The sequence below is a fragment of the Nicotiana tabacum genome, chromosome 3 (genome assembly GCF_000715075.1).
Source record: "Nicotiana tabacum cultivar K326 chromosome 3, ASM71507v2, whole genome shotgun sequence".
NCBI lineage: Eukaryota > Viridiplantae > Streptophyta > Magnoliopsida > Solanales > Solanaceae > Nicotiana > Nicotiana tabacum.
Genome location: NC_134082.1, coordinates 60,075,802 through 60,100,769, shown reverse-complemented (window position 1 = coordinate 60,100,769; position 24,968 = coordinate 60,075,802). Strand labels below are relative to the sequence as shown.

Below are 24,968 nucleotides of genomic sequence, written 5' to 3'. Positions count from 1 at the left end.
TAGATGTTAGTTTATTTTCTATGGTTAACTTAATCAAATTTGGTATATACATCAGCATAAGTTTTTACTCATGATCGGACATGACATAATAAATTGTAACTAATTATTTTTGATGAGAATTTTTTATAGCCACAAAAATATTATGGCCCTATAAAGTTTTTATCCCTTAAATTTTTAAGATCAAATATTTTAAATATCTTTTTTTCTTAAACTTTATATTTGAGTTAAATTACTTCGTTTAAATTGAAACCGAGTATTGATTCACACTATGTAATATACAACAATTGTTATTTGCCCCATTACTACATTATATATCAAACAAATAGCCCATCATTTTTCACTCTCTCTAACTCTCTCTTCCCTGTAAGTGTGAAATCCTCCGAGCTAGGGCTTCAATTCCATCCCCCACCGATCCCTCATTCAAACTCCATACTCTCCGCTCTCACCAATTCAATCGAGATTGATTTGAGTATGGGCGGAGGCGATACTACTACTACAACGGTCAAAGATGAAGTAGCCGAGAATAACGCCGGCGGTGGTGGTGAAACAGTTACGATCAACGTTCGATGTTCCAATGGCTCCAAATTTTCCGTTCAAGTGAGCCTCGATTCCACCGTCGGATCATTCAAGTCCGTCCTTTCTCAGCCGTCCGATATCCCTGCCGAACAGCAGAGGTTGATCTATAAAGGCCGGATCTTAAAGGACGACCAAACCCTAACAAGCTACGGTATTAATTATATCTAATTGTTTTTGTTCCTTTTTTGCGCAATATAGGTAGGCAATTTCTTGTCGCATTTTGTTGTTAATGCTGAATTATTTGTATTAGGTAAGTATACTTTTTATTTGTTATGTTGCTGATCAATCAATCAATTGCACCTCAATAATAAGCTAGTTAGGGTTTTGTGATGTAAATGTTATAAATATCCTGCTTTATTTATCGTATTTCTTGATATAAAAAGGTTCTTGTATCTTTAAATGTTTTTATGTTTGTTTGCATAAATGTTTAAAAGTCTAGATTTCTTAGGCTAATATGAAGGCCAGGGACATCAATTGGTGTCGTACTGTTTGCTCATGAATTTTTCTGTTCAACTCATAAACAGTGTATTAGTTTTTGGGATTTGCTAATACATGGCCCCAGTGATGACTGGGGCAGTAAAAAAGCGGCGATTTTGAGGAATAATGTTAAGAATTTGTCCAGTGTTGAAATAAGTGAATATAGGAAGCTGTTTTAAGGAATAAAAAAAGAATGCACGTAGAAGCTGTTTCCCGAACTGGAGGGGAGTCTTAATTTTGGAAAATAATTCATTGGGAATATTAGAGGATGTTGTGAATTTTTGGAACGGAGAAGTATCTTCTTTGACTGCCGTAAAGGAGATTTCCTAGTGATTGAATAACTTTGAGATCTTAGATACGAATCTTCAGTGCAACACTTTGATATGAGCCCATTTTGCTCCATCTTTGGTAGGTAGGATTACCTTTACAAGGTATTCTTAATACTTTCTCGATTTAGAAGTGCAAATATAGCCTCTATGTCTGTATTGTTTCCCGAATAGATGGAAATAATTGATAAATAAGGTGTTAATATATTAGGAAGCACCGCATTTCAATTCTAATAGACAAAGATCTTACTCGTTTGATTACCAAATACTCCGTACTATATCATGGTTTGTCTTTGGACAAGAAATAGGTAAAGGTCAATAAGTGGAGAAAAGTGTAGAGGAAAGATTCAGTGGTACTGGGGTCTTTGGCTCTTTTGTTAGAGGATAAAATATGCACCTGGAACTGCATACAGTAGAGACTGTAAATTTTGTTGTTGGCGCTCAGTTCCCACTTTACTAAGTAAATTAAATTTGGCATGGATCCCCCCCCCCCACACTCTGGGCGCGCACCAAAAAAAAAAAAAAATCTAGTTAGCTTCTGATTCGTTTCTGCAACATGATGCTACTTTGATGCCAATCAAGTTGATCCATTTCATGATTGGTTAGTTATCACCGCATTACATTCAATATTGAGTTTTAAAATAAAATGCTATCAGGATGCGGGGCCAATCTTACTCTCTTATCTGCTTGCTTATTGCATGTTATCAGGCTGTCAGACTGATAATCTTAGCGATCTTATTTTATTTTTGTGGCAAACAGGTCTGGAGGCAGATCACACAGTTCATCTGGTTCGAGGTTTTGCCGCTGCTGCTTCCGCTAGTGCAACCAATGCTGGAAATCCAAATACTAATCAGAATATACCAGGGGATGCCCCGCCAAATGTAGGGGGGCCATTTGCAGGAGTAGGTGGAGCTCCACTCTTTCCCGGACTTGGAAGTGGTGGTGGTCCGTTTGGAGCTGGTCTTCCAGATTTTGAGCAGGTCCAGCAGCAGCTGACTCAAAACCCCGACATGATGAGAGATATGATGAATATGCCTCTTGTTCAGAATCTAATGAATAACCCAGAAATCATCCGCAACTTGATTATGAACAATCCTCAAATGCGAGAGATCATGGATCGTAATCCCGAGCTTGCTCACATACTCAATGACCCTTCTACTCTTCGCCAGACAATGGAGGCTGCACGAAATCCTGAAATTATGCGTGAGATGATGCGCAATACTGACAGGGCAATGAGCAACATTGAATCCTCTCCTGAGGGATTTAACATGCTAAGGCGCATGTATGAAAATGTTCAAGAGCCATTTCTGAATGCAACAACCATGGCTGGAGATACAAGAAATGATTCAGGTGCAAACCCGTTCGCAGCTCTTTTGGGAGCCCAAGGTGGGCAAGCCGGAAATCAGGCAACTAGTCCTCCAGTTACTGGTTCTGAGACAACTGCTAATCCTCCCGCTCCCAATACTAATCCACTTCCGAATCCTTGGGCATCAGCTGGCAGTAAGCTTCTACCGATTTCATGTTCTACAACTGTTTTAGCTGCTAGTTTAAACCTGTTCATCTCCTATTCTGTTGACTCAGGGTTCTTTGCATATTAAAAAAGCAACTTTTATCTCTCTTTTTTTGTTCTTCTGGAGATACTTTCATGCATCTTCGCTACTGAGGGTGCCATGAAGTCATACTTGTGCAATTTGTGCTTAGAGCTTGTACAATTCAACACTTGTTTTCTGCAGCCATTTTTTTCTTCTTTGTTCTTTTCTAGTTAATATTTCAAAGTTAGCATAATCTTATCAGAATTTAGTAAAAACAGTTTTATATTTAATATGGAGAATCTAATTATGTAGTATTATTAGGGGCCTTTCGCTAATCAGAAGCCGAGATCTTTTTTATCCAGTGGACTTCCTCTCAGTGTGTTGATTGAGCATTTGTAATCTTGCTTTATTTTTATTGTTGTTTTGATCTTCAATTATTTCTGATAAGCAGGGTATCTTCTTCAACTATTTTTGCAGCTGGAGCCGCCCAAATGAATACCACTGCTAGGTCAAATGCTGCTGCGGATACTAGGGCACCCCCTCTTGGTGGCTTTGGCGCTTTGCCAGATTTGCAGCGAATGCTAGGCGGCATGCCTGATGCCTCTTCTCTAAATCAGTTAATGCAGAATCCAGCCATCTCACAGATGATGCAGTCTCTCCTCTCAAATCCTCAGTACATGAACCAGGTATTTATTTACTCGTTTGAACTAAAGTTGCTGTCAGTGAGTTTAAGGCTTTATTTCTTCTTTCTTGGTTCTTTGTTTTCGTTTGTGGTGGAAAATTTCTTGTCAAGCGTCTCATTTCCTGAGCATCTTGGTGGCTAGATTTCTGGGTTCAACCCGCAGCTAAGAAGCATGCTTGATTCCAACCCCCATCTCAGAGAAATGATGCAAAACCCTGAATTTATTCGTCAGTTGACGTCCCCTGAGACAATGCAGGTAATTGATGTCTTTATGTCGTGCTTGTTTGGCCTCTGGAGTGCATACATGGTGCATGAGTTGTAGCAAATTTAGAAAATTGCATCACATTCTTTTTTTGATATGTAAAGATAAAAGTTATACCGTAACTCAAAAAGGTTAAAAGTACTATACGGTGTAGACCCGGTTTGATTCACCGCTGGTGCATATCTATTTCCTTATTTTTAAAAAAGGTCAAAGTACTATTAGAAATACGCTTAGTAGAATTGCTGCAGCAAAAGATAATGCGAAAAGGAAACAAAAAAATACAAATTTACTTCTCTGGAAGCCTATATATTTGCCTTGAGCTTTTGCAGATCTATCTGGGGAGAACTTGAATCAGATTGTTTCAAGGGTCACATGCTTATCAACTAAGTTTAGAAATGCCTCACTGTGTATCAAAAATGTAGATGTAGCCTTAGTGTAACCATGCTCATCAAGCTGTCATATTGGAAGGCACTAAATCTTAACGTTGGGCAGCTGGAAGGAAAAAGAATAAAAGAAAGTTTTACTATGGAAAATGGAGGGGAAAAGAGCAACAGGAAAAACTCAAACAAATATGTTACTCTTTTCTTTTATTGGACAATTCTTGATCTACCTTCCACCCCTTGTAATTACTCACTTAGATTCACTTTCTTACTAAATAAACAATGCTCTGACAATGTTCATTTACCATAAGTAAACTTCACAGATTTTAGTGTCATGTATGATACGGTAGGAACTGTATTTTATTGTTTCAATATAGAAACTGTACTTCAGATTTATTATTATTGAAACTGTTATACGTTTTCATTTCATTAAATGGAGTAACATATTACTATATCTAATTACTTTGAACATGATCTAAGTTGGTTCTTGTATTACTGGTTAAGTGTCACTGATTCATCAAACATGTTTCCTGGGCACAATGTAAGAGATTCTAGATTGAACATTTTCCATCCTTAATTCCTTATAATATAAAAGTTATTGTCCTGTCTATTTGGAGCACCCAGGGTACAGAAAGAAGCCTTTTGATATGTGTCTGGACATAAAACTTGATGAGTGCGCAACTCTTTGGGTGCATTTTCCTTATTTGTTTTTAAAAAAAAACACTGTTCTGACATTTTTTTTGACTATAATTCTTCTCCCTTTCAGCAAGTTATGAGTCTACAGCAAGGGCTATTGTCTCAACTTGGTCGGCAGCAAACAAACCAGTAAGTCTGGACATATCTGTGAAGCTTCCTTGGCCAGAGAATCTCACACTTCATGGTTTATCTGATATGATGATATGCATCTCCTTGGATTCTCATTATTACTCACCATTTGTTTAGTACACTCACCAAAGAAAAAGAATTATCATCTTACATATTCTCATATTTCACTTGCCAAAGAGTAGTCTAGACCTTTCTAATTAGGAAGGATAACTGATGAACTTGTGAGTGGCTCTAGATCTTTATTCTGATTATTTGTATCAGTGGAGTAATTTCTGCATTATGTTTATCTTTTCTGACAAAGTGTCTTTCCCACTTGCAGAGGACAGGGTCAAGATGCTGGCCGAACAGGTGAAATTTTATTCTCTATTTCTCCCAATTTGATATCCTTATAAGAGTAATACACCCTTAGGTTGTTTTGAATTAGGCTGGGAGGGAAATGGTCGCTTGTTTAATAATATTATCCTGCAGCAAATAAATTTTCTTACACTTATTTCCAAGCATTGCTTAAGACTAATATTTTGATGCAGAACTGGCCTGCTAGGAATACTACAATATTTTTTTATGCACATTTATTTACCATATGTTTCATGAATATTTTGCCAAAAAATTTGTTTAGGCAACTGAGATACCTACTTCTTAGTTTTGTTTTATTGCATAAGGATTCTAAAATTTACAAGGATGACAGAAAACTCATTCGGATTTTTGCTTGTTAGATCTACAACAGAGTTTATATTTTTGTTAAGAATATTGTTTGAAATTCTTAGGATGAGAAAAATGGTTCTTTGAGGATTTAAAAGAAATGAATTCAAATAAAATATATAAACGTCACAAATGAAATGTACAGAGGAGTGGCATATGACCAGCCATCCTTGTTCATAGTGGTTGGGGAGTTCTCTCCAAACTACTAGTTCAAGGGTTCAAGGTTGGTAGACAATCTCAAAAAATAGAGGAGTGGCATAAGTGTGAATAGTGAGACGAGATACAAATCAGTACCCAAGTGGTTTACTCTAGGGATCCGCATGTACTACTTTAGGCCAATTATGGATAAGCTGAAGAAAGGTTCCATGACGCATGCTATTTGTAGATGATTTTAACATCTTAATTAGTGATAAAGTCAACTAAAAGTGGGAACTGGGAGAAGAACTCTAGTTTTATGATAAGTAGAAATAAGACGAGCTGTATTCGCTGCAAGTTATAATAATAGCAGTGAGATGAGACTAGATGATATAATGGCACATAAATGTAGACAATTCAAATATTTAGGATCATATATGTGAGTAGAATGATGTGATATATGAAGGCGCAACACAAATTAAAAGAGGATCGTTACATGGAGGAGTTTTAACTTTTAAGAGAGTTATGATCTATGTGGATGCCTAACAAAATGAAGCACATGTTCTATGCAATGGCTGTGAGATCAACAACCTTATATGGGAATGAATGTAGGAATTTTAAAGCCATTTGTATATCCACAAGATAAATAACACCAAATTTTATAAAAATGCATATGTAAGATATGGTGTGCGGTCATACGAGGTCTTATAAGATTAAAAATATCACGTCTTACAAAGGATGTAAGTAGCAAACATAGAGGATAAGACGAGAGGTCATTTTTTCCATCTCCTAAGTAGACCCCTCCATATGCACTAGTCAGACTGATGTGCTACAACCTGATGATTGAAAGTGCTAAAAGAAGACAAGGAAAACCTAAAACTATGGAAGAAGGGATTAGTAAAAGGACCTGCAAGTCTCAAAATTAATATGGATTTAGCCCAAAAAATGATACAATCAAAGCAAAGAATCCGTATATGCGTTGTTAGACTTAAATCTGGTCAAGTGTTCGCTAGAAATCTCTTTTTGTTGTTAGAGACTCATCTGTTCAAATAAGGATATGTACGAGATTTAGGATAACTCTACTTTAAGGGAATCTCTAATGTTTATTTTAAGTAGGGAATCTATAATATTCCGTAAAAGATAAATTATTTAGTACTGGAATAAAATGGACCTGAATAGAACAGAATTTAAAACAGATGAGTCACTGATTTGAGATTCGTGATTAGATTGATGGGTGATTTTAAGTTTCAAATCATTTTTTTGACTGTGAAACTCTGATATTTAGGTTTCCCTGTTGACTGAAAGGGATAGCAATTTATTATGCTGATAGAAGCAATATTCAGCCTATCTTTTTGAGTTTGTTGAAATACTATGTACAATTAAGGTTGGAGAAATACAATGCAATTTTGTGTGCATTATTGGTTAGTTTTACTCATATCAGCTAGATGATTTTAATAATTGCAGCATTTGACAACATGGGAATGGAAATGCTGATGAACATGTTCGGTGGACTTGGGACGGGGGGATTGGGTGTACCCAACAGATCCAATGGTTATTTTACTCTCTCGCTGTCTGTCTCTCTTTCTCTCTCTCTCTGACATGACCTATGCTCATTTTCCTCTTGATGTGTTATTGTAGTGCCCCCAGAGGAATTATACGCCACTCAGTTAGCCCAGTTACAAGAAATGGGTTTTTTTGACACTCAAGAAAATATCCGGGCACTTATTGCCACTGCAGGGAATGTGCACGCTGCGGTAGAGCGACTTCTAGGGAACACTGGACAGTAGTGTATGGATATTCTCTTTTGTACGACTATATAGCTCCTGGTGGGGACAGATGAAATTGTTGATGTGGACAGAAGAAGCATCAAATCTTGGATAGAAATAAATTTGTGGAGTTTGATTTTTTGGAACGAACTCTCATCTCATCCCCCATTGTCTCTTACCTCGGGCCAAAAAGGGAAAAAGTTCTTCAGTTCATTGTACATACAATGTTAAAATCAGCCCCTTAAATTGTTCATTATAATATGATATATCGTACAATTTACTGTAGCATTTCCTTTTCGATTTTCTAGTTTGAACATTATGCTGGATGTTATCTGCCTGCTGTATTTGTCTATTTTGGTTTTGTGCTATGGACTAATGTCTCACAGGTGGTCTTTGTACTTCAAGCTTAATGATTGTTACTGCTGGGAATCTGTAATTGTTGTAAGGCAGGTTGAGAAGCCGATTATGATTTGGGCACTTGGTGCATGTCGAAGGATGTATTGCAAAAGACAATTTAGGCAATGCGAGGTATTCTTATCATAAGAAGCACGAATAGGATCTTCATCAGAATAGCTGAATGGGTGCACATCGGAGTAATAACCTGAAGATCAGATTCTAATTATGGTTATTGGAGCGAGTCATTTGCTTCAGCCATGGTACGCTATGCACGATCACTTGACATCTGTGCTTGTAGGCTGTAGCAGCTTGCATGTGAACGTACACGAGCAAGTTGGTTCGGACACTATGTTACCATCCCAAAGAAGAATAAAACTGGAACTAACTTGTTAGTTGTAGGCAAATGAGTGTACATATTTGGGAAATGCCAAATCTAGCAACTGATAGCGATATTAGTAGTGTGAACAATGAGGGATAAGCTCAAGTGTATCCTGATTCTTTTACTCAAATCTGATACAATATAGTATTGAAAGTTGTACGATGTAATTTACTCATGGAGTGCTAATTAATGAAGTGCTAAACTCGTGGGAATTGCAGGCTGAAAGCATGCATTTGAATCCAGTTCTTTTCTTTGGCAAGTAAAGAATTTTATTTACCAAGTAATAAACTGTACAGTACAAAAATAAGAACAAAATCAGGCAGTCAAGCAACAAGCCTCAGACTCCCAAACCAACTATCTCTACTAATCCTCCCTATCTAAACTGGCTTCTCATAAATACAAATGGGTCAGAACTATATAATCAAGTAACTCAATCAGGATAGAACTATAGCAGCTCCAGTTCCTTCTAAGCCTTGCTTCATGGATCCTCTATAGTAAACTTCTTGTACAATCTGCCTGACAATATCATTTAAACCCCAATTAGAAAGAACAAAAGCAGAAATTTCAATTAGTTGAAGGTTTAGCATATTTAATGGAGTAGAATATTACAGGTTCAAAGTCAAAGTACCAAATAACGAAGAGTTTAGATACATATATACATAGAAATCTTCTATATTTATTTACTTAAATATTATGTCTTCAGCAGAATCAATCTCGTAACTATCTTTTCTTCCATTAATGCTTCATAAGCTTCAAGTCACTCAAAAATAACTCCATCAACTTCTGTCTACCAATCCGCCAAAGAAGTAGTTTCAGAATTTCAGCATTTCGTCTATTCGTGACACACACAAAAATTTTCGCAAACCAGATCGACATAATTATGTTATAATTCGCCTTGTAAATAGATTTTGGTCTAGGTTGTAGTGATTTGCGGATTTACTTCCTGTCATAAATTGATGTGTCTGAGAGAAAAAAATATTAATATCTCAACCGTATGTGTGATATAAAATGAGAATTTTCGAAGCAATGTAAATGACTCATTGCTAATTAGGGTGTCTCCGCTAGGGTATAGATGAATCAGGTTGGTTTGGTTCTGATAAAAACCAAACCAACTATATCAGTTTGGATTGGTTCGGTTTTGTTGGATTTTTTAGGTTTTTTATTTTTTTGTTATATGAATATTATTTCAATCTTCCTTTGTTAAAGTTATAGATAAAATTTTGATATGAATATATGTTTCGTAGAAATTAAAAAAATCGATTAAAATATGTATTAAAATATTTTTATCGGAGAATTTTTTTAGTAACACTATTTTCTTAGTCTCTAACAATAATTTTTTGTTGATGTACGCTTTCAAGATTAACTAAATTTAATAATTAAACATAAAAATCATATGATACCTAAATAATAATAATATTATATTTAATTTTAAATTATCGAAATATCATTTCAAATTTCAAAAAGATTTAATCTTGACACATGAATATGGAAGAACAAAGAGCCGATTAACGCATTTCTATAACACTTGATAAGAAAGTGATGATACAACCTATTATTTAAAATAAATAAAAATGAATGCACTTCATAATTCTGTTAATTATTGCATCCCATGAGAGGATCCCAAATATTCTAGACATATTTTAATTTTTTTTTTTATATAAGGTCTTAAAAGTATATAAAAATTATATATTTATATGTTGATTTGGTTCGAGTTTTTTTATACCAAACCTAATCAAGGTTTATAAATATGTTTGGTTTGAGTTTTCGATTTGGTGCGACTTTCCTGTTCAGTTTGAATACCCTAGTCCGCAACTATCTTTTATGAAAAAGGATTAAATTAGCTTTATTTTTCTTTAATGAAATCGTTCGTCTTAAAAGTTATATTTTAGTGGACGCTTTTCCTCTGCTTGATCACAGCAAACAACAAAATTAGGCAGACATTTTTTTCCTCCAAATATAGGGCACATATTTCACGTCGAATTCATTTGAAAGGCAGCAAAATCCTTCATCATACATCACGAAAGGTAATTAATTTATTAAGTATCTGTCTTTAAAATTGCTAAAAAGCAAATCTACTAAATGATGATAGGTTTAGAAACTCAGTAATGATCTTTTCATTTAAGATACTGAAAATTTTCACTAACCAAAAATTATTTGTCTTTCATGTGTATTACCACGTAATAATTAAAACAACGACTTTTTTTTAATCTTTAAAATGAGAGAAAATGAATATCAAATCCATCTAAAATTAATTTTAAAAATTGATATTCTTTTCATCCAATGTACCAAAAAAATTTCCACTAGCTAAAAAAAAGGTTACTTTTATATGTGCTGTTTACATGATTATGTTTTTGTTTGAGTTTCAGATATGAGCAAATAAATAGTAGTATCAATTTTCCATTTAAATTACGTTAAAAAAAGAAGTGTTATTTCATCGTTATCTTAGTTACACCAAAATGTTCTTTCCCTTTTGTTTCAACCCATTTTCAAGTCAAAATTATAGTATTACGTGAATATTGACATAATCCTAAAAAATGGTAAATGCATGAAAGTTATTTCTTTTTGGTTCTTGATTTGAATTAAAATTATAAGAAGTTACTAAAATAGTTTTAAATTTTATAACAAATTTGCAAACGACTCATCTGAACCAACACTAGGGATGATAACTGCCAAACTTCAAACGTTTCTCCATCCTCAGTATATATATAATCTTTCACCAACGTTGTCTTCCCCCTACCACCAACTTTGCATTTCTTCTTTTCTTTCATCTGAAAATCTTTGTTCCTTTTTTTTTTTGTTGAAAATGACGAACACTAGCGGCAGCGGCGATAAGGTTGTCTCCGAAAATCCTCAATCACCCACTCCCGTCCCACCTCCTACTTCCCGAAGTCCCACTACTCCTAGTAGTGGTACTCAAGTGAACCCCACCATGCCCGGTGCCAGTGCTGATGGCAGTAGTAGCGCTAGCGCTGGCATTCCCACCAGAGCGAGTGCCAGTGCTAGTGCTGGTGGAAGCAGTGCTAGGGTTGCAGTCAGTGTTGCTGTTGCTTCTCCGAGGAAGAGAGGAAGCATGTTGGCTGTAGGGGAAGGATCGTCAAGAGGAGGGATGGGTGCGGCAAACCAAACCCGTAGTGTGAGGCCGAATGTGCCTCTACTGATTGCACCCCCACCTGCTGCACCGGCGTATCCTGCTCCTCCTCCTCAGCCCGAGAACACATGCGTGGTGTGTCACAAAGACTTCCATTCGATTAAAGCTTTGTTCGGACACATGAATTCGCATCCTAATCGCGGGTGGAAAGGTGCGTATCCTCCTCCTACTTTTAATAGGGAGGAGTTTGCTGATCTGCATGCACAAATGCAACAACAAGAAGAACAAGAAGTTGTGAGAAATGCTGGCGACCCCGTGGTGGAAGAAGTACCTCCCGAAAGGCGCGACGTAGTCCCTGATCTTAATGTTGCTGAACCCGCGGTAGGGGAAGGATATCGTTTGCCTGATTTGAATTTACCACCACCAGCAGAGGAATAAAGGAGTAGTTGTTTGGCTGATTTGTGGAACAATGAATGGTTTTTTATTTATGATTTTCTGTTTGCATGCTGGTTAGAGAAAGGAGACTTCTGGTGCTTGTAATAAATCTCCTTTAATTTTATTTGATCAAATATTTTGATATGGTTATTGTAATGTTTGTTTTATTCAGACTTTGTTTGGATGCTCTATTTTTATCTGCGTATTTATTAATACTTCAATTCGTTTTGATTACGCTACACATACATGCAATATTCATTAGAAAATTGTTGTCAAGGCGGATCCAGGATTTTAGGTTTATGGGTTCCTACAAAAATTTGAGTTAATAAACAGTACTAACTGGATGAACGGACCGGGTTCCAAACTTAATATTCTTATACATTTAACAGATTTTTCAATACAAATACAGGTTCTAGACAAAAGCTACTGGGTTCATGGGAACCCGTAGCGATTGAACTGAATCCGCCCTTGTTGATTCTAATATCACTTCAATTAATACACACACTATATATCCAACAGGAGAATTGTCAGATTAACTTTAATTTGTTTTACTTTTGTTTTAAAGATATTTAGACTTATTTTGTTTCTTAGAAAAACAAATTATGGAAAAAAATGAAAAGGTGACTATCTATACTATATTAAAAGCACGAACACCCTTAGCGAAATGTCGTTCGCCTTTTTTATCATTTTAAAATAGAGCTCATACTAGACAAAATAGTCTTTTAGTTATTATCTTAATATTTAGGACTTTAAAAGAAACTAAAATTTGATTATTAGATTTTTCCTTATTGAATTAAATAAGAAACCCCAATATTAAGGACTTTAAAATAGATATTATTTAAGAGAATTAATTAAGAGTATTACGTTTCTTTTCCTTGTATACTCACGTGATTTCCATAGAAATATGTTTACATTGATTCCTCTTATTAGGGAACCTATAATTCTAACATTACCTAATTAAATATTTGTTCTAATTATTAAATGTAGTTTTCAATATTACATAAAATCGATAAAGAGAATAATACTATTCTCGAGTAGGAGAATAGTTTGAAAATAATTTGTATCTTCTATACTATCAAAAAAGCATAAAATCTCAACAAATAATTAACTCTTTGAATTAATAAAGCAACAAAAAAGTCAATTTTGTTTTAAAATTATTATGTAAGTAAACTTATTTGTCAAGTTGATAAAACTCTTAAGGTACACAAATTATTTTACACAATAAGAGCAATTTCCGTGAAAGAAATAAGAAAATAGAGAAAAATTTATTATAATATAGTATTAAAAGTTAAATTGCTTAAATGTTAAGTTGAAGCAATAAGGATATAACCCAAGACAAAAAAGAATTCACAAAAATTACCCTTATCAATTTTCTTTCTTTATATTTATTTTAATAAATGATAATTCCCTATATTTTTCATATCGTCTTACATCATTTTTTATATTCAATATTAGCTATTTCATATTTTATATTGTTATTTGTCTATAGGTTTCTAGGAGCTATAGTTCTATCTCTACACTCACAAATTTCTAAAAGACCCAAAGATTCAAATTCTTCAATTTATTTTATTATCTTTGAATAATTATTTTAAAGTATTTTTTTTGTTATTTGTTTATAGTATTTGGTAATAAAGATAACAATAATTTTCATAAGATATATATTATCTCATAAATCATAATAAGATATATAAAGACTTATGTGGCGTAGGATTTCTTTGTTTAATGAGCTAGCTTAGTGAGATTAATATTCATTATATTTAGAAACTTACATTTTTTTCTTTGATATTTTTTCAATAACTAAAACACATTATTGAATAATATGTATATAATTTTTAAAAATTATATATTTATTGATATAGGTACACGCGCAAAGCGCGTACCCTAAGACTAGTATATTTAAAATGTTTGCGTGATTTACAAATTCGAATGGTTGTGACTTTTGGTTGTATTATCTATTTGAATGAATTCAGACTCAAGAAGTGTCATTAGACTACTCAGTGCACTGAATTGAAATAATGTCTACTTTGTGGGCATTTCTTTTATTTAATCATTAAAATTTATTTAGAAATAAAACTTGAACTATCATGAGGAAAAGAAAACGTTTCTGGAAATTAAGAAGATATGAACACAACTCGCATACTGAGATAGTGTGTAAATTTGTTGTTCACATATAACTAAACGTTCCCTAAACCATCATTTTTAATTAGCTCTTGCACTTTATGTAGGAAACTGTTGTCTGCATATCTCGATTTTTCAACTACTAATTTTAAACATTAAATATCTTCGATTATGAGTTTTCTTATTATTATCAATTATTAATGTATAGAAAACCTTAATAATTAATTAGCGTACAACAATAATATCCAGATTTTTGCCCCACAAATATATAAGCTCTTTTGTTGTTCTTTATTTAGGATTTAATTTTGAGGCTTTCTTTGACATTTGGTTGGGAAAGTTTGCTGGATTACATACATATATATTGACAGTAGTAACTTTAATAATTTGGGAATACAGGATTTTGTATCATTTATATTAGCATCTCTTTCACAAGGTAAGTTATTATTAAAATCTTTCTCTCAAATTTTCTGTAGACTCTAATGATTATCATAAAACAACCGAGCAAACTTCTTTAGGGTTCTATTAGTGATACTTACTAATGGTCTGTACAAATGAGAGAGTCCACGTTTGAGCACCCACCTGTCCTCAAGTGGGTCCGTCCCTGTCATAGATAGACGAGATTTATCATCTAACGAATATATTAAGAATATTATTATTCGTTCTATAAGAACAAACAACAGCAAACAGAGGCGGACCTAGAATTTTTACACGATGGGGGCACAATATTTTGTTTAACCAGTGCCTCCTAAAGGCTTTTAGTGTTCAGGGTGCCAGTTGCTTTAAATTAACTATTTTTAAGGTATATATATACATTTACAAAAATTTTGCCGAAACTTACGGGGTCCGGTGACCCCTCATTGCAACATGTAGGTCCGACTCTGACAGCAAACCCAATGCAATCCACACATGAGGTAGATCTGAGAAGAATAATGTGTACGCAGACCTTATCCTTATTTTATGAAGGAAGAGAGGTTATTTCCGATAGATTCTCAACTCAAGAACAGTGAAAAATACACAATAAACAAATAGTAACAATGGCAAGGAAATAAGATAACAGAAACAAATAGCACATGTAATAGCAAAGAATCTAGGAATGCGAAGCTATAAGAGAAGTGCGAAAACTACCGGCAATAATGCCACACCGTCCAACATCAAGGAACTCGGAATAGGAGAATACAAGACTAGTACAAATACTACTACTACAACTAAAAGAGACTCTCGATTACCAGTCAAACCACAACCTTAATTCTCGACCTCCACACCTTCTTATTGAGGGTCATGTCCTCGGTAGGCTGAAGTAGTGTCATGTCCTGCCTAATCATCTCTCCCAGTACTTCCTAGGCCTTCCTATACCTCTTCTCTGACCCGCAATGGTCAACCTCTCACATCTCCTCACAGGTACATCGGTGTCTCTCCTCTTCACATGCCCGAACCATCTCAATCTCGATTCCTACAACTTGTCTTCCACAGGAGCTGCACCCAACTTGTCTCTAATAACTTCATTCCTAATCCGGTCTTTCCTGGTATGCCCACACATCCATCTCAACATCCCCATCTCTGATAGTTTCATCTTTTGGACATGAGATTTCTTGACTGGCCAACACTCGGCTCCATACAACATAGTCGGCTTAACTACCACTTTGTAGAACTTGCCCTTAAGTCTTGATGTTTTGTCCTATCACACAAAACACCAGACACAAGCATTCATTTCATCCACCCCACTCCAACACCATGCGTAACATCCTCATTAATCTCCCCGTTCTCCTGAATAACAGACCCAAGATATTTGAAACTATCTCTCTTGGGGATGACTTGACAAGCTTCACCTCCTCTTCTGTTTCCTGTGTCCCCACACTGAACTTGCACTCCAAGTATTCAATTTTTTCCTACTCAACTTGAAACCTTTAGACTCCAGGGTCTGCCTCCACAGCTCTAGCGGATCGTTAATCCCGCAATACATCTAATCGATTAGCTCTATGTAATCTGCAAATAACATACACAATGGCACCTCCCCCTGAATGTGGCGCGTTAACAAATCCATCACAAAGCAAATAAAAATGGACTAAGAGTTGAACCATGATGTAACCCCATAATCGCAGGAAAATAGTCTCCTCCCACAGTCTTCATCTGAGTCTTCGCTTCATCGTACATATCCTTAATCACCATAATGTATGCTACCGGAATACCACTAACCTCCAGACATCTCCATAGAACCTCCCTTGGGACTTTATCACAAGCTTTTTCTAAATCGATGAATACCATATGCAGGCCACTCTTCCTCTCCTGATACTGCTCTATCAATCTCCTCACAAGATGATTGACTTCTATAGTCGAACGCCCTGACATGAAACCGAACTGATTCTCCGAAATAGACACACTCATCCTTATCCTCCTCTCCACCACCCTCTCCCACACTTTCATAATGTAATTCAGTAGCTTGATATCCCTGTAGTTGTTACAATTTTGGATATCACCCTTGTTCTTGTACAACGGGACCATCAAACTCCACCTCCATTCTTCGGTCATCTTCTTACTCCTAAAAATGACAATAAATGGTCCAGTAAGCCACTCCAAGCATGCCCGTCACACTGCCTTCAATAATTCTACCAGGATCTCGTCTGGCCCAGTCTCCTTGCCTCTACTCATTTTTTGCATTACCTCCTCAACCCCCTTAGCCTTAATATGCTTACAAAATCTAAAATGATCACTTGGTTCTCTGAGTTCTCTAACTCGCCAAGCCCATGTTCCTGCCCCCATCCTCGTTCAAAAGTTTGTGGAAGTATGACTGCCACCTGCGCCTAGTGCACACCTCTTCCACCAATACCTTGCCGCCCTCCTCTTTGATGTACCTTACTTAGTTCAGGTCCCGAGCCTTCCTCTTTCGAACCTTGGCTAACCTGAACAGTCTTTTGTCACCGCCTCTGCCTCCAAGTTCCACGCAGGCGTTCAAATGTTGTGGTCTTAGCCTCTGCCTCTTTCTTAGCCTTCTTCTATAAGAACAAACATCATTCCTAAATATCACTATACACGCTATATATACAAATAACCATAACATTTATGTACATTTGTTTTGAAATTCCTTTGTGTTTGCCCCAAAATTGTGTTATTATCTAGGGGAAGATTTATCAATACTTGACGCGTGCATGCATGCATGGGGACTTCTTCACTTTTATTTCTGGATGGGGTAATGAATCTTAAGGTTCTCAGAGATATATATTTTTGAACTCCATGACACACTTTTATGTTGGATAATTTGTCAAAGTTTACTTTTTCAAAACAAAATTATTTATGATGCCAACTCCATCTATACTTGCTTATATTTTCGGCCGTGTGTATGAGTTGCGGTAGGTTGACAACATGTAAATTCAATTAATTTGATTATAATGAATCCTTCTAATCCAGAATATGTTGGAACATACGTGCTTATTGGACATGCTTTACATTTTTGAAGCAAAAAGAGTATAAATAAAGCACAGATAATAATGATTAAAATAACTGATCAGTTTATTTGAGATTGAAACTTAATTTTATTGCTTTTTTGTTGTGGTAGAACTCTACCTTAATTACATATTTTTCGCAAAGAATCTAGTTCAACAAGGTGAAACTTCCCACCTATTAAACTGCCATTAATAAATTAATTCTTTTTTTGGGCCAAAACAAATTCATTGACTTGTTCCTATCCAGCAAAAGACAAAGTAAAAATTGCACGGGCGTCCTATTTGATCGCCCCCATTTAACCTATACTCATTTTTTTAAAACTTCTAACTTGTAGTTACTTTTTAAACAACTTCAGCCCCCTTTCTCCTCCTCCTTCTCCTCCTCAAAGTTTTATCTTTTCTTTTTCCAGAAGTAAGATTCATCCCTGTCTGCTTCTTCTTATTTCTCCAGTGAGTCCTATAAATTTTAAATCAATTTTTCCTTTTCGCGGACACCCTCAGCTGTAAAGGTTCTATCTTGATAAGAATAATAATAGTGAAAATATGATTATTCTTAAATACAAATAATACTCACAAGAGAGACAAGATCTCCTTCATGTATAAGAATAATATTAAATTTTCAATTCTTAGATTCAATGCTCAGAGCATCATGAACATCAACTGGAAGATAAAATCTCGAAGGCAACGACGAAGAATTCTCACCTGCGAACGAATGGAAAAGTTCATACGTTTTGTATTTTCAATTGCTGCAATTTTCTGCATTTAAGACAAATTATCATACTCTCTACGCACAATAAAAAGCGGAACCTTTGTAAAATTATGGCGACTCAAATGAAATTATAAACAAACAAAAACTTCAGCTCTAGAGCTGAAGTTCCCCAGTTACAAAGAAAAAAACTTCAGCTTTAGAGCTGAAGTTCCCCAATTACAAAACAAAAACTGCAGCTCTAGAACTGAAGTTCGCCAGTTACAGAACAAAAACTTCAGCTCTTTGCTAGTTACAAAAACAAAAACTCCAGCTCTAGAGCTGAAGTTCGCCAGTTACAAAACAAAAACTTCAGCTCTAGAGCTGAACTTTAGGCCCGACTACTAGAATGCTGAAGTTTTACGTGATTGTCTTTGCTACTTCAGCCCCGTATGCTGAAGTTATGCGAAAAAGCGGGTACGCTTGTAATTTTTTTTGCAAAGCGGGCACAAGTTAAAACGTGACACAAAAAACGGGTATAAATGCAAATGCCCCAAAAGACAATGCTCTAATTGTCCCTGTTATGCTATTACTGCTGGCTGAGACAAATTAACATGTTGTAATAGATTTTTTTTTAGGTTATTAATCTCATATGATTTGATATATCTGATAGTATATATATTTTTTAATATTATCTATCGATGCCTGTAGAAATTAAATTTTTGAGTCCTTAAAACACCAATTAAAATACGTAATAATTAGCTACTAAGTTGAGATGACAAATTAGCAGAGTTTTTATGATATACAAGTACTTCGATTATTATGTTTCTGCAATATAAAATAACATTTACTAATAATTTAAAGCGCCAAGTGTGAAAGTTCTTTGCAGGGTCCCCACAAATTTTAATTAGATTAAAATTTATAATCTAGTAATACTGGTGATCAGAAGTTTACCATACAATACGTATGAATTCGATTTTCACTCTCCCTCCTCGCGACCGCCTTTCTCCAATCCTTAAATATAATTTAAAAAATCTTTAAAAAGGAAAGGAACACGGAAAACAAAGCTAAAGAATTGTTGGGAATAAACCCTTCAAAGAAAATAATATTCACAATAATAACAACGGAGTAATAACAACGGAGTAATATTAAAATATGGTAATCAACAAGAGTAACAAGGACACAAAGATTTTAACATGAAAAATCTTTTTGAATAAAAAAACACACAGGCCCGAAAAGAGCAAAATAATCCACTATAATGAGAAATTTTACCCTCCGTAGTCTCGAATAAATACTTCAAGAACCAATTACACACTCAAAAGAAATAACCCTATTTTGAATTACAACCTCACTGTAGCACACCTTACACTCTCTATATTTTTTCCCACGGACTATTTCATATCTCACACTATCAATGAGCTTATGAGCGTTTGAATGAGAAGGAGAATAGCTCCTTTTATAGGAGAATTGGTTGCCTACTTCTGTAACGATCTAACCAGTTGTTTTGAGTATTTGCACTTCACTCGGTGATTTGAGGGTATGAGTAACTCCGTATTATATATTATGACTTGTGTGAATCGTCGCTTCTGATTTTCGGGTGATTTGGAATTAGTTTGGAAGAATGAATTTCATGTTTGCAGCTTTAAGTTGGAAGATTTGACCAAGTTTGACTTTTATGTATTTGACCCCAGATTAGAGTTTTTATGGTTCCGTTAGGTCCGAATGGTGATTTTGGACTTGGGTGTATGCCCGAATTTGCACTCGGATGTTTCTAAAAGGTTTCGGCACTAATTCGCGAAAGTTAAAAATTTGAAGGTTTGGAATGTTCATAAATTTAACCGAGAGTTGACCTTGATGATATTGGGTTTGCATTATTGTTCCGGAAATTGAAATAGCTTCATTATATCATTTGAAACTTGTGTGCAAATTTGAAGTCATTCCAGGTTGATTTGATATGGTTCGACATGAGTTTTGAAAGTTGAAAGTTCTTCAAGTTGGATTTTGAGGTACGATTCCTCATTTTGATATTGTTATGTGTGAATTAAGGCTTCGAGTAGGTTCATGTTGTGTTTGGAACTTGTTGGTGTATTCGGACAGAGTCCGAGGGGCTCGGGTGAATTTTGGACGGGTTCAGATCATCTTTGGAACATGTTGGTTATACTGTGATGGGTTTACAATGTCTTAGCTTTATGTTTTGATGATCTAACAAACTTACTGTCAAAGAACCAGATAAGGAACCTGACACACTTGGTACACATCACAAATCAACGGACTCCAGCTAATGTGAACTGCTACAACTTTAGAAGATAGAGAACCAACACAAGGACCTGATACCCTTGTGTTTCCCTGACAGCAGTACGAAGTCAACTGTGTACAGCTGAAAAGTGACTGCCTGCACTGTACACAGAAACAGTGCAGCACAGTTCTGCAGTCAATTGTCCTTTGACCAACCAAGTAATTACATCATTCAAGTGATGTCATCCAAGTTGTATTAACAAGAGTATTACAACAAAACATCACTTGAACACTTGAGAATTCATTCCAAGCATTGAAGCTATCTGATATTCGAGCATTCAATTCTCAAGTGCATCAAGAACAAAGTTTAACACTATTACGGACTAGTTCTTAAATCTAGTATCTTGTTGTCCTTAGTTGAGTTGTAACTTTTTAATTGTTCTTTATTCTAATTCTTACTTTGCTTATCTAGAAGCATTACTTAGGAACCCTTTGTAAAACCATAAATTCTTAGTGTTTGTGTCATAACTAGAGTTAGTCATGAGTTGAAGTCTTTATAATAGGTTTATTGCAAAGTGTCTTATAATAGGTATATTACAAGTTAGTGAGGGATTACGAGTTTAATTCCTAGATTGCATAGGTTGTAATCTAAAGTTGCTCATAGTGAAGTTGAAATCCTACTAGTGTAGGTCGTGGTTTTTTATCCCATTGAGCAGGGATTTTTCTACGTAAAACTCTCTGTCTTACTTACTTACTGTTTCATTAGCATTTTTCAGTGGAAACTCATAAGAAGACCTGGTCTCTCTATAGTTTGGTGGACTCACATAAACTATCAATTGGTATCAGAGCGAGTTCCTCCTATCAGACTAACACCTAGGAAGGAACCTTATGGCTGCTCGACCAAATTTTGAAGAAGGTCAGTCTACGTATAGACCACCCAGGTTCAATGGGCAATACTATGGGTTGTGGAAGACAAGAATGCATGATTTTATCATGGCTGAAAATTCTGAGTTGTGGGATGTCATATGTGATGGTCCTTATATCCCAACAAAGAATGTCGGAGATCTTCCATTGATGATGCCAAAGACCAGGAAATTATATAGATGTAGATAGGAAAGCTGTGGAGAAAAATTTTCGTGCCAAGAAAATTTTGGTGTGTGGCATAGGACCTGATGAATACAACGAGATCTCGGCTTGTCAAACCGCCAAGGAGATATGGGAAGCTTTGCAAATAGCACATGAGGGAACCACTCAAGTAAAGCAATCTAAGATTGATATGCTTACCCCTGAGTATGAGCTCTTTAGAATGAAAGACGATGAATCTATTCAAGACATGCACACAAGATTCACTTCCATCATAAATGAGTTACACTCACTTGGTGAAGTCATTCACAGGAACAAGGTCGTGAGAAGATTCTTAGCATCCTGCCTAGTTCATGAGAAAGTAAAGTGAATGCTATTACTGAAGCAAAGGACTTGCAGGAGCTGACCATAGACGAGTTAGTTGGAAATCTAAAAACCTACGAAATAAAGAGGAAGATAGATAGTGAAAGAAGAGAACCAAAGAAGGAAAATAACCTGGTACTGAAAGCTGAAAGAAATGACTCAAGTGAGGAGGATAATGACATGGATTACTTAACCAAAAGGTTTCAGAAAATGGTCAGAAGAAATAGAGGAATACCAAAAAAGGGCAACTCCAGCAGACCAAAGAACTATGATATCTTCCATAAATGTGATAAGCCAGGGCACTTCATCAAAGATTGCCCTCTTATGAAGCAAGAACACTCCAAATATAATCCTGATAAAGCAGCAAAGAGGAACTCGGTTCCTGACAAACACTTCAAAAGGAAGAGATCTGCTGACAATATGGTGAAGCAAGCTCTTGCAGCATGGGGAGATTCCTCTAGTGAGTATGAAGAAGAAGCCGATGCAGGTGACAGTTCCATGATGGCAGTTGAAAGTGAAGGAAATAAATATAATTCGATATTTGCCTTGATGGCTCAATCAGACGATGATTAAGAATATGACAGTGATGAGGTAAACTTCAGGGATGTTCAGAGAAATCTGAAATTTTACTCCCCTAAGAAAATCATGTCATTAGCAAATGTATTAATTGATACCTATCATACTCTTGTAGATGATAAAGATGCCTTGACCTTAGAACTAGGAGAAGTTGAACAAACTAGAGATGATTTGGTAGTGTGTGTAGTTGATTTGAAGGAAAGCATAAGTAATCTTGAAAATGAAAAGGTGGTTCTAACTGAAAAAATTGCTAGTGTAGAACATGAAAGAGATGACCTTCTAGTAGTGATTATAGACTTAAAGGAAACAATAGAGGAACTTGGAGCTGAGTATAGGCCTGAAAATTCTAAAAAGGGGAAAGAGATAGCTAGTGAGGCACATATTAAGCTTGAAAAAGAGTTAACTATTGTGAGAACTAATTTGTGTGTTGAACTGCAGCTCCAAGTAGAACTGGAAAGAGTAAAGAATGATCTTGAGAAGTCCCTTAAATGGACCGGGTCCTCAGAAGCTATTACTGCTATATATGTTAATAATGGTGGTAACAGATAGGGAATAGGATTTTAAAAGGAGAAAACTCATTATAAACCTTACAACAAATATGTTACTGCACCCGATAATTAGCTATGCACCCACTGTGGGAACAATGGGCATTTCAAGGAAAATTGCCAAGCCAGGGTTCAATCTCTATAGAAAAACAAAGTGTTTGCTGAGAAAGTAATTGCTAAAAAAGGACCAAGTGCCACTTATAAAAAACGCATGTTACCTGCATGGACTAAAAGAGCTCGTATTCATCCTCTTGCTTATTACAAGGGACCCAAACTTGCTTGGGTTCCTAAATCTAACCCATGATCTCCTTGTGCAGGGAACAGTGAAAGGAAGCAGTCAACACTGGTTCATGGATAGTGGTTGCTCAAAGCACATAACTGGAAATACTAGGGACTTTCTTTCACTAAAATCCCTACAAGGAGGGAGTGTATCCTTTGGAAGTGGGAAAAAGGGTACATTCTTAGTGTTGGAAAAGTTGGAAAGTCACTCACTCACTCAATTGAGAATGCGTACTATGTCAATGATCTTAAGTACAGTCTCTTGAGTGTTTCTCAGATATGTGATAAAATAAACAAGGTGGAGTTCTTGTCGATCATATGCACAGTTACAAATCTGGTAACTGGTGAAGTGGTACTTGTGGCCTAAAGATACAAGAACATCTATGTTGCTGATTTCGAGTCTCTACAAAGTGGTGATCTGAGTTGCTTGAAAGTTGTTGATGATGAAGCTGAACTGTGGCACAGAAGACTAGGGCACACAAGTTTCTCTCTTCTGAATAAACTAATTCAGAAGGACATGGTTCGTGGTCTGCCCATGTCAAAGTTCAAAGAACATAAAGTCTGTGATGCCTGTGCTAGAGGGAAGTATGTGAAGTCCTCATTCAAGTCAAAGAAAGATGTCAGCACCTCAAAACCACTTGATCTCCTTCATATGGATCTGTGTGGACCTATGAGAGTGCAAAACAGGGGAGGAAAAGGGTACATCTTTGTGATAGTGGATGACTACTCCAGATTCATTTGGACTCTATTTCTTAGAACAAAAGATGAAACCTTTAAAGTATTCGTAGCCTTTGTAAGGAAAATCCAAGTGAAGATGGAATCGAGAGTAGCATGCATTAGATCAAATCATGGAACAGAGTTTGACAATGCCAAGTTTGATGAATTCTGTACCGAAAATGGCATTACTCACAACTTCTCAGCTCTAAGAACTCCCTGTGAGCACTTGATTTTTACCTTACGAAAAACTGCTCCAAAATAAATAAAATAAAATACATATTTGCATAAATATAGGATTTAATTATATATTTAAGAGATAATTTAAATAAAATCACAAAAATATGCATTGGTTCTATTTCAAACGTTTCATTGTGCGATTGATGTTTTGACTATGTGTTAAATAATTGTTATGAAGTAATTAATATTTTTTGTGTAAGGTTAAAAAGTGTTTTATAATTTTTATTAAGGTTTTTTATATAATTTAAATAAAAATAGAAAATTTTGTAATGGTGAAAAATTGGACCTGGATTAAAATCCAGGCCCAAGTGAATTAATTCCCTTCACAAGCCCAATCCCAACAGCCCCATGTCCGGTCCAATTCAAGCAGAATCAAACGACGTCGTTTGGTCACCCCTTATCAAGGGCCGTTGGATTAAATACAACCAACGGCCAAGATCTCATCACCCTAACCCAAGACCCTTACCCGACCCACTGCCCCGGTTCAACCCGTCCCCCTAACTTAAACCAAACGACACCGTTTGGTTAAGTGTGTAGATCTCAGCCCTCCATTCTACCTGATCCAACGGATAACATCAGTCCACCCCACCCCTATATAAATCCCAAACCCTTACCCCGGCCCCTAACTAAACACCCCCCCATCCTCTCCTTGTTCATCGTCTTCCCAAACCCCCAATCCTAACCCTAGCCGCCCTAGGATTCCTTCGCCTGAAACCCGGCGGCATCAACGCCGCC

General features: G+C 35.8%; 1 protein-coding gene across 2 annotated transcripts; it reads left to right on the top strand.

Annotated features, from left to right (window-relative positions):
* The first annotated feature begins 274 nt into the window (after positions 1–274).
* Positions 275–7,943, top strand: LOC107776402 (ubiquitin domain-containing protein DSK2b). Of its 2 annotated transcripts, XM_016596298.2 has the most exons (8): positions 275–727; positions 2,139–2,879; positions 3,389–3,597; positions 3,736–3,849; positions 5,002–5,060; positions 5,380–5,408; positions 7,359–7,445; positions 7,533–7,943. In XM_016596298.2, exons 1-8 carry the CDS (start codon positions 472–474, stop codon positions 7,679–7,681), a joined length of 1,644 nt encoding a protein of 547 aa, XP_016451784.2. In that variant the 5' UTR covers positions 275–471; the 3' UTR covers positions 7,682–7,943. The 2 variants fall into 2 exon arrangements, with proteins under 2 accessions (XP_016451784.2, XP_075105573.1); XM_075249472.1 differs by lacking the exon at positions 7,359–7,445.
* The last annotated feature ends 17,025 nt before the right edge of the window (positions 7,944–24,968 follow it).

What these genes read in the sequence shown, in the direction of transcription:
- LOC107776402 (XM_016596298.2), top strand. Translation starts at nt 472, where the DNA reads ATGGGCGGAGGCGATACTACTACTACAACGGTCAAAGATGAAGTAGCC. An exon ending in GGTCGGCAGCAAACAAACCA is followed by an intron (nt 5,061 to 5,379) that starts GTAAGTCTGGAC and finishes TCCCACTTGCAG; the next exon opens with AGGACAGGGTCAAGATGCTG. An exon ending in TCAAGATGCTGGCCGAACAG is followed by an intron (nt 5,409 to 7,358) that starts GTGAAATTTTAT and finishes TAATAATTGCAG; the next exon opens with CATTTGACAACATGGGAATG.